General features: G+C 40.3%; 2 protein-coding genes and 1 long non-coding RNA gene across 4 annotated transcripts in view; 1 reads left to right on the top strand and 2 right to left on the bottom strand.

Annotated features, from left to right (window-relative positions):
* The window catches only part of LOC115781203 (disintegrin and metalloproteinase domain-containing protein 10-like), a 20,225-nt gene extending 16,691 nt beyond the window's left edge, over window positions 1–3,534 (bottom strand). The window contains 2 exon segments of the mRNA XM_030730723.1: window positions 1,052–1,202; window positions 3,353–3,534. Of these exon segments, the coding sequence (XP_030586583.1) occupies window positions 1,052–1,202; window positions 3,353–3,419 (218 nt within the window). The 5' untranslated portion in view covers window positions 3,420–3,534.
* Window positions 3,004–7,636, top strand: LOC115781204 (uncharacterized). Of its 2 annotated transcripts, XR_004020062.1 has the most exons (4): window positions 3,004–3,044; window positions 4,289–4,404; window positions 6,928–7,028; window positions 7,276–7,636. It is a non-coding gene; the product is annotated as an uncharacterized LOC115781204 (long non-coding RNA). The 2 variants fall into 2 exon arrangements; XR_004020061.1 differs by lacking the exon at window positions 7,276–7,636 and having other exon boundaries at window positions 6,931–7,005.
* Window positions 7,229–12,213, bottom strand: fan1 (FANCD2 and FANCI associated nuclease 1). Its single transcript, XM_030730722.1, is given in 16 exon segments — window positions 7,229–7,404; window positions 7,524–7,652; window positions 8,156–8,350; window positions 8,424–8,527; window positions 8,618–8,780; window positions 8,913–9,077; window positions 9,208–9,327; window positions 9,434–9,542; window positions 9,622–9,753; window positions 9,840–10,073; window positions 10,153–10,354; window positions 10,573–10,650; window positions 10,653–10,712; window positions 10,796–10,950; window positions 10,952–11,185; window positions 11,187–12,213. Coding segments are annotated over 16 exon segments (2,961 nt in total). The 5' UTR covers window positions 11,930–12,213; the 3' UTR covers window positions 7,229–7,266.

Raw genomic sequence — 12,213 nt, 5'->3', positions numbered from 1 at the left:
ACAGCCATAATTTACAGAAAAACGCTGGCAATTCTCTAAAATGTATGAATGAAACCACCTGCCCAGCACTCTGAACCACAAAACTGAGAACTGGTGGCATTTTAGAGGCAAGCTTAATAGTACATATGAATGTAAAAGCATCCTCACTTTACTTTTAGTGTCATGAATTCAAAAGGAAAAGAAACTGATGCGTTCCTGTTTTTCAAAGGAAGAGACATCTTCCTTCCGTGTGTTTGCCCTGCTCCTATGATGCTCTTCCCTATTAAGATGCATCTGAGTTTAGAAACAGCAGGCCCTGTAACAGGAAGGGCGACAAACAGTCTTCGCCAAGATCCCAGCCAGATGGTCGTGACTTTGTCATCAACGCTTTTTCACAACACCACCTCCTCAAAATACTGGATCAAGAACCCTGAAAAGGACTGTAAGTATATCTGGAGGGGCTCCCACTCAGGTAGCATGAAACACCCGATACATCACAGAGCTAACCAGCACAGACAAATACATGCACAGTTTCACTTTACCTGCAGGGAATAAGAACACCACCACAACACCAATGAATCTGAGCTCAACTTTGTGTTTTTAATAGCTCATTTCTGTCCCACCAGCAGTTATAAGGCCCAGCACACTATCACACAAGTGAAAATGGCAGCAAATCAGCACAATTGCTTTGCTTCTTTTCTTTTAAAATCAGTTTGAACAATAATTAAAGCAGCTGCTGGTTAATTCAACCAATCGAGGTTCCAGTGGGGAGCAGAGAATCTACACAGAAAACAACTCAGACCTTTAAAATCCATCCTGAACACTGACCTGTGATGCGTCAGTATACTTTTTAGATTTTGTAAAACAACTTCTAATAAAACTGCAAATCCCCACTACAGCAGACCTCAACCTTTAATCATAAACCACACAAGTGTATGTGATGGTGTTTGCAAATAAATAAACAGAGAGATGACTATAGAAATACAGATCTAGATGAAGAGATATAAGAAGGACAGAGATGCAGACAGACTTTACTGTAGGATGGTATCTTTTAAAAAAAATGTGCACAAACCTTCCATGGGCATGGAAATCTAACTGCAGGTATTTGTCTTCATGGGAGAGTGCCCTCTTGACTCTCTGATGCTTGCTGTGCACAAGCTCTGTGTTGTAGGACAGGCCTTCATAGTGGCGGATGTACTTGTTCAGGGGATTTCTATAGTGTCCTGTATGAAAAGAACAAAGGAACGTCTGTTAAAAAAAAGGTGTGTGCACTGTTTTTCTATATGCATATAGCTGCCAGACCAAAAAAAAACCAAAAAAAAAACCAACCCATGTTCCTTACTCTGTAACCTTTAACGATTCCTAACAGAAACACTCAAATTTGAGTCTTTAAGGAGTATGTATAAAAGCTACACTTATAAACAACTGATGCACTGTACATGTTAGGGTGGTTTAGGTGCCCGTAAGGTGGATAATCTGGCCGATATCTGACAGGCAGGGTTAAAATAAAGGAAACAGACAGCAAATCAGTACGGTCTGGTTTTTAACATTTAACTAAAATCTATTTAAGTCGAATGAATGCCAGCTTTAGAGCAGTGCTCAACAACAGCCCACAGCGTCACAGCTTAATTATTTCACCACCAGAAGAGTGGGTGGTGGGCTTGAAAGAAAGCAATTCTTAACCATCTCCACCCATTTTGCAAACTGTTTCACACACAAAATCAGTCTGAAAACCTCAGTTTCATTTGTTTAGGACATTATTCCCTTCCCCCCGAATGTTGGTTTGTTTTCCACATATACTGAGGAAAGTGGTGCATATGTAAAGTCAGATTGCTGCTCCATAATAAAAACCAATAGAAAGCATTTTCAGTAAATAGAGTCCATGTAATTAGGCCTCTCTGGCAGGTAATTATGCCTGACTAGTGAGCCATAAATTACAGGATTCTGTACAACATTATAACAAAGGTGGATAAGTAGACCAGGCTTCAGCTACTTCTCTGTTCATATGCAGTATGAAATATTTAGGTGGTAACATTAAATTTTTCATTGAGGTGACTATGAGAAGTGAAGGCCATGACTCTATCTCTGAGATAAATTAATTTCTCAAGGTTTACAAAAGCATAAAGATATGCAAGGAGTCAAGATTCATACACTTCTATTCAATAAGAAATAGTAAATTTAAGACGATACGAGCTAAGCTGCACTTTATTTACCCCAAAAGTTGGGGAATTACTGTGTTACAGCAGCCAAAACTTGAAAAACAACCTGGGTCAATAAAATAAATACAATACCACACAACAACATAACTCAAAAAGGTAAAAATTACACAAAAGAAAAAGCTCGCTCAAACAGTAATCCAAGTATATTACAATAAGTAGCTTAGTAAGTACATTACAATAAAAAACAAGCATTGTTGTATCGGGAAGGAAGAATGTCCTGTAGTTTAGACTAGCTCAGATTAATAAATAAGGTAATGTAGGGAAATGACTGTGTATTTGTGTAAGTAGTTGTTATTACCATTTATGACAGTTTGGCGAGTCACAAAGCTAGAAAGAAAAAAAAGAAGAAGCAATATTTCGCTTGCCAACTATAAACATGGCTCCTAAATCTACATGAGACTTTTTTCTTTTTACAGAGGGAAGTTTAAGAAGCCAATTTAATTGTATAGCACACAGAGGAAGGCTTGTATATGTGAATTACATGTCCATACTGCATTATACAGAGATCAATTTGGCACCCCACTTCACCCACGCAAAAATATATATATATTTTAATTAAAGTAAATTTAAACTAAAACTGCAGGCTCATCTGACATAAAATAGAAAAACATCAAGAGGAATCACAAGACAAGACACAAAACTGAAGCCAAAAATTATGCTAGCGAAACGTGAAAACTTGTGTCATTTAAATTGTCCACACGGGCCAGGTTATTTCGGAGGCTCCGCTTTTTATTTAAGACAGAACAGTTAGCGGCTAAAGTGCGAGCTAGCTCGAAGCTAACGGTCCGTTAACCCAGTCGGCATCTCCATCTTCTCATAACAATGGCTGTCGGCGCTGCTCGCACGGTAACAACAAAACCCCTAACCCGAAAGCTGGCGATAAAAAATAACGGTGACAACACATTGGCGCAACTCCCCAACGTCGGTTTATTTCAATCAACTGCTCGAATCCGAGTCCGCTTTTAAGCTGTGTGTGATCTGTCGGTTTGAAGTAATACGGCAAAAAGGGTGCAGTCCTCCTCACAACAAGCAGGCCCTGCTGATCCCTTCTGCTAGCTAACGGGCTATCGGGATTTCTGCTCCTCTCAGCCCGCCGCTGCTTCATGGATTCAACACAACTCGGAAGGTTTTCTCCGACAAAACGCCCCACTCACCTTGGGTGTAGTTTAGCAAGTGCACGAAGAGGAAAACTTTTAGGAGGAGGGTATATGACAAATCCATTGTTAGAGCATTGATGCCGTTTTCACTTTATTGTCCTACTTAGACAGGCGCAGACGCCCTGTGTGTTTATTGCAGCTTCCTCACATCGCCTCCTCTCCCTCTCTCCAGCGCCGTGACGTCAGACGCAGGATAGCCTTGGCATCCCTTCCCCCAGAAGCGTCCATGATCCTGCAGGCCTGCATGCACTACCTACACCCAGCGTGCCTGGGTGTAGGGTAGTGCGTGCATGTATTTGTAACATCACACACACGCCCATAAACGTTAAAATCATTCCAGATTTTATTAGAATCAGCTTCTAAATATTACATTTGACTGTTCAATTCAATTAAATGATTTGAGCTACTGGACTTTCAGTACAATTACACATGATTTTGTAGAGCTGTAACACTAACGTTGGCTAGTTCATTCATTCACTGTTGAAGCCACTTCATGAAAACAGTCTCATCCTCCAGCTGTGACTTTTATTTCCACTGAGAAGGTTGCGACTGGTTTGTCTGCTTCTTTGGCAGAATTGCTCAAAAAGTTATGGACGGATTTGCATGAACAGTTCCTCCAATTTTGATTATTGCCTATTTATTTTCAATTCCACCTAGGAGTTTGTGATTGGTTTGGTTTGTCTTGCTGTTTGCAGCATTACTCAGAAGTTTTAAAAACCATCGAGAGACTGCCTTACTTTGTAAATTCTCATAAATTGCCAGAAAAAATAAAAAAAATAAATAATGTTACAACATTCAGTTTAGTTTAAACACCTGTCATCCTAAGAAAAGAATAACTTTATTACCTCTGTCAGAGAATTTATGTGGTTGGTTAGCTTTGTTTGTTTGTCTTTTTGTTAAGAATAGATTGGCTTAATTTTTTTTCTATCACAGGTGGGGTTAGACCAAAGTGATCAACTTCTTAATCCAGTTCTGGATCCAGGTATTTTTGAAAGACTCTTTACCACTGAATGATGGACAAAACCGGACATTCTGTCATATCCTCACAGGTATCAAACTGAAATATGAAAAACTCTTCATCATCTTTATGTTCTCAAGAAAATATCACTGTAATGGAACAATACCTAAATGAACTTTTGCTTACTTAGCATATGCAGAATCATTGTTTGCTTGTACCTTGTACCATCGTGATTTGCAGAGATCAGCTTAAAACATAGGTTAACCAAAACATTTATGTGCGTGCACTATGGTTACTGTGTAAGCTGTGTGGACTTATGCAGGTGCCTCAGTTGTCGTGCTATAAGGACTGTCTGTGGGGTTTATTTGTCAGAGTTCTGCTGCTGTTCGGCAGCAAGAATTCTGTCCCTATTTGACCAAACAGAATTAATAGTTTTGACATGACTTGTTGCACCACAATCACAAACTAATCCAACTCATGCCTGATGTGGAGGGACCTTTCAGTGCTGGCAGAGGTGTGTGTGTGTTTTTTTTTTCCTCAAGCTGCTCTTGTGATGTGTTTCTTGTAGTAAAGTGAGTCACAGCACACCAGTAATATGATTATGTCATCTTAGCATCTGGGAACCATTTCAGACTAAATGATTAATAAGTTAATGGAAAAACTGATAATAACTGATAATGAAGAAAATAATGGGCCTTTGAGAGGATGACTATACACAGCATTGAGCATGTGGGGCAGGTCCTCTTGGTAGGATACAGAGTGGATCTGCAGCTATCGTTGATTTTTGTAATAGAGTATTCTATTGATTATTTTATTGATTAATCGAGTAATCAGATGTGAAATATTTTTGTCTTATTAATGAGTATTAATGAGTATTCAAAAGAGAAAAAAATCTCATTGTTTCCTTTTTTAAAAACTAGTATTTTTAATAGCTTAGCTGCATACAGAAAAAAACTAAACTCTTTCATTGTATTTATGTACTATATAAATTTTTTTAAAAGAAAACATATTCCTAAATGTAAAAATAAATAAATAAATAATCACAAGTACATTAATGTCAAATAAAATAATCTAAGGCTTAAAATTAAATAGCCTTTACTCTGTCTTCTTGGAAGGCTTTCATACATTAGTAGGAGGGAAAAAAAGTTCTGCCAGTGGTGTATCTCCTGGATGAGGTAGATTTGGTGTTTATGTGTTTTTTACATGTGTGTATCTGTGTTTAAGTGTGCTAGTGAACGAGTGAGTGTCTGTAAGCCTGTGTGGTGGCTGCAGTGAAGAAAAGCGAGCATATCACTGTTCTCAGAGCTGAGGTTTGTTCTGTGCTTTGCTGAAATGTTTCCTGCTGCAGAAAACAGATGTTTTGATGGTGCAGATGTTAATAATTAATGTTAATAATAATTCAGTGTCCTGTCTAACAGCCCCAGACAGTGACTCTGGCCTGCGGAAAAAAAAAAATAATAAATAAAATTAAATACAATTTAATGAATATATTATTTTACATGAATCTAAATCTGCAAAACAATGTTACTAAAGCCCTAAAATAAATATGGTCTACTACACCCCCCCTGCCCTGAAAGTCTCACCGCCATATAAAGCTGCCATCAGCCTTGAGCGAGCTGCCTGATTTAAATATGGTATCAGACTAAGTTAACAGTTAATCTGCATATATTATTTTAACTTCTGTAGCTTTACTGTAAATATTTGCTGTGTGAAGCAAACGGCGGTGGATTGGAGCAGCTACAAAGTATTATTGTAATGCTTTTTCTTCACATGCACGCTCCTAAATATGTTTATATTGCAGGTCTGTTTTTAAATGTGGGTGAAACGTTCGCGTTTACATGGTGACAGCTGAGCGCTGCAGTTTAAATGAAACTTCGAAGCAAAGAAATTTGCGTTGAGGATTTTTTTAAATAATCGAGTTGTTCGAGTTACTCCAAGAATCCTTACAGCCCCAGCATAGAGCCACTGCAGCCAGGGTGTGAAACTAAGATGAATGTTTTCTTTTGTGAGAGAAATAAACAAAAGAAGACTTGCTGATGCTACTTTACTAACCTTTATTTAAAAAGAAATCAACTAAAATGTTTGTATTATTATTCTGAACTGATTAAAGAAAATGTAGCTTGAGGGGTCTGAGCTTTTTCCAGCTTCTAAAGAGGTACATAAGAAAACTTTGAAACCAACACGCTAAGGTAAATAATTATTGATGACAATCTTATTAAACAGAAATCGGTGCATTTTCCTGTTATTTATGACTATTTGATAAACAAAAATATGAATTATGCTATAATAATAGACAAATCTCTTTAATCTTACTATAATCTATAATCTTAGTTTGTACCAAAATGATTCATTTGATTAACCCATGGTTAGCAGCAAAAACCATATTTATTGGCATATTATCACAGTATTTAATTGCATAACAAACTCATAGAGCTGCTGTGCAATTTATAAGCAGCCAAGAAAATGGGAGTTTTGGTTGCTTGGTAACCCACAATCCTGTGAATGTAGTGTTGCCGAAAAAAAGGAAACACCAGTAAATGAGTGTGGTGGCTGGATCCATTTCCTATCATGCATCAACTGCAATTATCTGTAAACAAACCATTTCTGATCCCAGCAGCTGTCAACAATGACCTCATCTCTTCCTGTGAAGATCATCCTTCCTTGATGGTAATGCTGTACACCAGAAAGCACGTTAACTTCCTTCTACATAGAAAGGTAAAATTTTATGCGACAGAGTTTTTGAGATTAAGATTTGCACCATTCTCTAGAGGACAGACAGCTGCAACAGTCCTCTGGAAGTGTCAAAATGAGCAAACCCAACAGTTTCTCTGGATGATCAGAATCAGGAAAAAAGAAATGTTTTTTCCTGTCTGTTTGCTGATGTTTCAATTTTTTTTGCCACAGTCTCATTAATTAGCAGCAAAGTCTTATCAGCCATTTCTTCTGTCTCTTTTTATTCCAGACGAGCTCCTCTGGCTCCAGTAGCAGTCACGTGACACACCTCCACATCGGCCCCAAGTTTCTGCAGCTCATCCAACCAGATCTGCTGCTTGTGGGACAGTCGGTCATTGGGCCCCTTCACCTCCACCAGCTACAATCACAGAACATCCAATGTCATGAGATTTTAAATTATTGGGCACCAACAAAACTCCTGATTGAATACAAAGAGAGAGAGAGAGGAAAAAAGCCAGGACGGTCAGATGATCTCACCTTGTAACTGTTATTTGAGGTGTTCCACACCACAAGGTCGGGTAAACCTCCACGGCAGTGCCTGTAGTCTTTTGCCATTCGTGCTATTACTCCACCAAGAAAGGCTCCACCCAGGCACGCAACAAGAGACTGGGGAAAAAAAATAAATAAAAATCAGCACATGATCATGATCACATTAGTGTCATGTTGGTACCTCTAGTAACAAATGTAGAAATTTACAGTATTTTTACAAAAAAATGCTTTTTACTGCCATTAAAAATGAAACAGTATTACATACTCATCTTCAACTGGATGCCAGAAACACATTTCAAAAGATTTGAGACAAGAGCATGTTTACTGCTGCTGCGTCGCCTTTTCTTGTAACATTTTTCCATTATTGCTTTATTCATCGAATGCCTTGCAAGACAGTCTCAAACCCTATTTTGCATGTATTACACCAGCATGGCTCCAAAGTAAAAGAGTCTGGGTGCTAATCTGGCAATAGAAGATGCTCCAAACTTGGAAATGAAGTGAGATTTTTATGTCGTGTATGTGAGGATAACTGCCACCATCTGTCCCACTGCACTGACACGTAACGTGAGAAACACTGTACACTGATACCATCAAACATCCATTTTTAAAAACTTAAGTACCTGCGCCTGTTGAAGGGATGAGAAACGTTCCCAGCTGACCAACGAACACACTTTACCCTCCTGGGAATTCCAGACATCTTCTAACATATTCTGCAGAGTTTCCACGGATGCCTCACAAAGTAACTGGGCACGCGATGCAATTGCATCCTTTCTGTTCTCATAGAAACAGTCGGTGTAAAGATCCAGTGGACACGTCTGCAAGGGGAAACAAGCATGAGTTCTAGGGGTTCATACATATTCAGCTAAACATATACAGAGCCTTCTTTACCTGGTATGGGTTTCGGAAGACATCTGGAATACCGTCCATAAAAATGATGTCCCACAGCAGAAGAGCAAACAATGTTGAGAATGTTGAGCCCTCTCCATGGATCCCTGATGATGATAATAATAATAATCTTAAAAAAAATGCCTGCAATCTGCTGATGTCCACATATTCTTTACAGGAGAAAAGAAGTTGTTTACCTTGGTCAAAACCTTGCTGTCGGTAATGCGCTAAACACAGCTCTTCTACAGAGCATATTACAGTGGAACGAGCACCGTCTTCCCCTTCTTCATCTGCTGGTAAAAGAAATCTAGACTTCCCCATGCCTCCTTCATGAGGAAACAGCTGTCCTCGAATAGTCACCTGCAGTCAGACGTAAAAACAAACACGCACAAAAAAATATAATAAATTCCTTTTTACATACAGACAAAAATTAAAAACAACTAAGTTGTTCTGTTTTGAAACCCACAAACTGACACGCTGTGAAAAACTCACATGATTGACATCTTGGACTTGGACAGTGGGCAGCTCTCTCAGTTGCAGGCGGTACTTCTTGCAGCTGGCAGACTCTTTCATTCTAACAGCTCTCTGATGGAGGGAGAGTTTATGTCCTGTACGCACCAAAGGGTCTGACAGCCCATCTCTGATAGCACAGACAGCCTGACAGGTAAAAAAACACAGTCCAACAAATGAAAATGTAACAGACTTAACTGATAACAATGTCACACACAAAATAAATTAAGAGACTGTCTCAGAGGAGGTGAATGGAAACAGAGAGAAAGGTGAGCACCTGCTCAGGACTTTTGAGGTGCTGGTGAAGGTTTAGCGCCAGTCTGTCCCACCATCGCCCGCGGCTGTCAGGACAGTAAACGGACTGCAACAGCAAGGACTGCAGCTCTTCAACCGCTTCCTGAGACATGAACAGAAGACCCATGACAGACATTTTCATTTATGATACTCAGAGACAATAAATACTGAAATTTGTGTTAGGCAGTGAATGGATAGGTTCAGAAAACCTCATAGCGACGAAGCCTCTGCAAAATCTCTACCCCCCTGGATAAGATTCGAGTGTAAGCCCATCCTGCAGTGAAGCAGCGCAGGAACACGGGCAGCTCTTCCAGATGACTGCAAACAAAACATACTGTCATCAATCAGCAGTGACTGTTTTTGGAAATACAGAAACAAAGATTTATGAGGTTCGGACCTGAGGTCATGGTTTTTCTTCAGCTCTAGCCATTCACTTTTCGCTGCAGTGTAGAGCTCCAGGGCCGTCTCCCACTGACCACCCTGCATAGCCAGGATCACCTCTTGCAGTGCTCGCATGGAAGCTTCATATCTGGTGTGATGCATGGAGTTAGTAGTACTTATTTGTGCCTATCTTGCTTAGAGAAGGCCATTTTAGATCTTTTGGTAGGTCCTCACCTGATAAGGTCCTCTCTGTCCCGAAAAACCTTGGCTACACGCTGCATTGTGTAGTCCGGGAAGGCCAGACGACCTGAGTTTACCAAAAGGATGGTATAAAGCTGGCTCTGTCCACCAGCTGCCATCTCCTCTTCTTCCATGGTGGCCGTCAGAGAGAAGAGCAGAAGAACCCGAGAGAAGACAGCCCGTGGACCGCGACAGAGACGCACAGAGGAACCTGCGAGCTGCTTAGCCCTTTAAAGACAGGACAGGGGTGAGACCACTACTGTAATACCAGTGCTCCAAAAGAACATAACGCAGATAATTATCTCACCGTTTGAGGATGACCGTTCCAACATTGTTTTGTGCAGAGGTCGGAGAGAAGAGAGACTTTTGCCTGCTAAGACGAAGTAGCCCGTCCACTAGCTGCTGTTTCTGAGTCCCTGAATTGCCGAGGTGGAAAGTCTTAGCCAAAGCTTTGAGTTCAGGAGCTGGTAGGAGATCCAGAGCCTCACCTAAGTCCTCAAGGTCATTCTCTTTGAGGTGTAAAAATCAGAGAAATTTTTGGGATGAAGTGGTGTTTCACAAGGCTGAATGAGACATTTCACTGTATTTTCTAGCTTCAATTGTCAGTATGGAGCAAACACATCTAAATGTAATCACTGCAGTTGCATCAAAGACATAACAGGAAAATTATGTTAAAATTACTACAAAATTATTTTTTAAAAAAACTGTAATGCTAGAGATCATTTACCTGTCTGTAGAAACCACTTTGAACCAGTTTCCTGTGCAAACCGGTCCAAGACGCTGCCTATCTCTTCATAATCCAGCTATTTACTTGGAGCCACTTCAATTTCCTCTGAAAAAGCCTCACATACAGCTTCTGTCCCATGACTTTAAGAGAGAGAATACACGTGAACATCCGGACAAATTTTCTTGTCAACATTTAAAATAATTACCGAATGACATTTGCATACCTGAGAGATTTTCAAATGCACATATAAATGACAAATCATCCTGGTTGAATAATTCTCTGTCGTCATCATTCTCCAGCACGGCGTTCAGTACAGTTTTGAAGTTTCTGAGGTAGTAGGGAAGATGCGGGGAAACCGTAGTTGAGCGCTCTTCACTGTGTTGTTATCAGTGCCAACACAGGCAGTAAATTGTCACTGATAACTGCGACCCTTTCCTCATGTGTTTCCTTTGAATTCAAAGGTGGGTCACAAGCAGATGAAGGTACTACAGTTTCACGCTGCTCAAGATCAGATGTTTCAGCTTTACTTTCAGAGCACTTCTCCTCCAGTTTGGCTTTCTTGTTAAAGCCTGCTACCTTACCAGTGGAAGATGTTTTGTTTTTTCTTTTGATGGTTGGAGGGAGAAGAGTGCAGCTTTGGAGTAACCAGTTTTTGGACAGTATCAGATTTTGATGCTTTGTTTTCAAAGTTATGTTGTTTTTCTGAATGCGATGGACCTTCCACTGCTGCTGCACAGGCTACACCGGTGGATATGACTGCCATGCACTCTTCTTTGTCATCTAAACTTTGAATCAGAACATTTTCTTTCTGTGAGCTATTCAGTGTCTCCTCAAGTTCATTTTCATCCTCCACCTGTATCCTCTCAGGTGCCTTGTGATATTTTCTGGATAGTTTGGAAGAAAGACTTCCCAGATCAATGGTCCTGACCACAGTCTTGCTGTTTATTTCCCGTGGTGCCTGCTGTAAGTTATTCTTTTTGAAATAAGGACTAGTTTTGGTTTCTTTGCCCTCTTCTTCCACTTTTCGATCCAGCTCTGGGGACTTTGTGAGACTCCTCCTGGGTGACAGCTGAGTGCTCGATACAACACTATTACTTGCTGAGCCGACAGTGCTGTCTCCTCTCTCAAAGTTCTGACACTGCAGATCAATGTGCTCATTGATCCTGAATCTCGGTACCAGCTGGCCACACAGGGGGCAGGCCAGCTTAGGTGGAGGCTGGCTGCAGAAGAACGACGTGATTGGACTTGTGGTGGCAGCACTCGCAAGAGTCCCAGCTTTAGCAACACCGCCTTTCTTTTTGCTTCTGGACAATGATAAGCGTCCCTTGGGTTTGCCTTTGTCAGCTCTCTCGGTCATGTTTCAGGCGGCAGTGGAAGTGTTGCTCGGTGAAAACTACTTTCCCCCAAAGCTTTTCTTTGTCGCATACTCTGACAGGAGAGCTTTGCTTTGTATTTCTACGGCTCTCTTGAACTCCAGCTTACTTAAAATCCACTCCCGGAAAAATAAACACTTCATTTAAAATGGTCACACATCTGCAACTTTCAGTGCTTTACAAATTAAACAGAAAACTATAAATCCAGGTTGTGAGTGGTTCAAAACAACAGCTAACACACCGGTAGCAGACGTGGTACAGAATCCCG

Source organism: Archocentrus centrarchus, chromosome 6 (assembly GCF_007364275.1).
Source record: "Archocentrus centrarchus isolate MPI-CPG fArcCen1 chromosome 6, fArcCen1, whole genome shotgun sequence".
Taxonomy (NCBI): Eukaryota; Metazoa; Chordata; class Actinopteri; order Cichliformes; family Cichlidae; genus Archocentrus; species Archocentrus centrarchus.
Note: the sequence above shows the minus strand (reverse complement) of the source record. Positions and strands in the feature narration are given on the sequence as shown.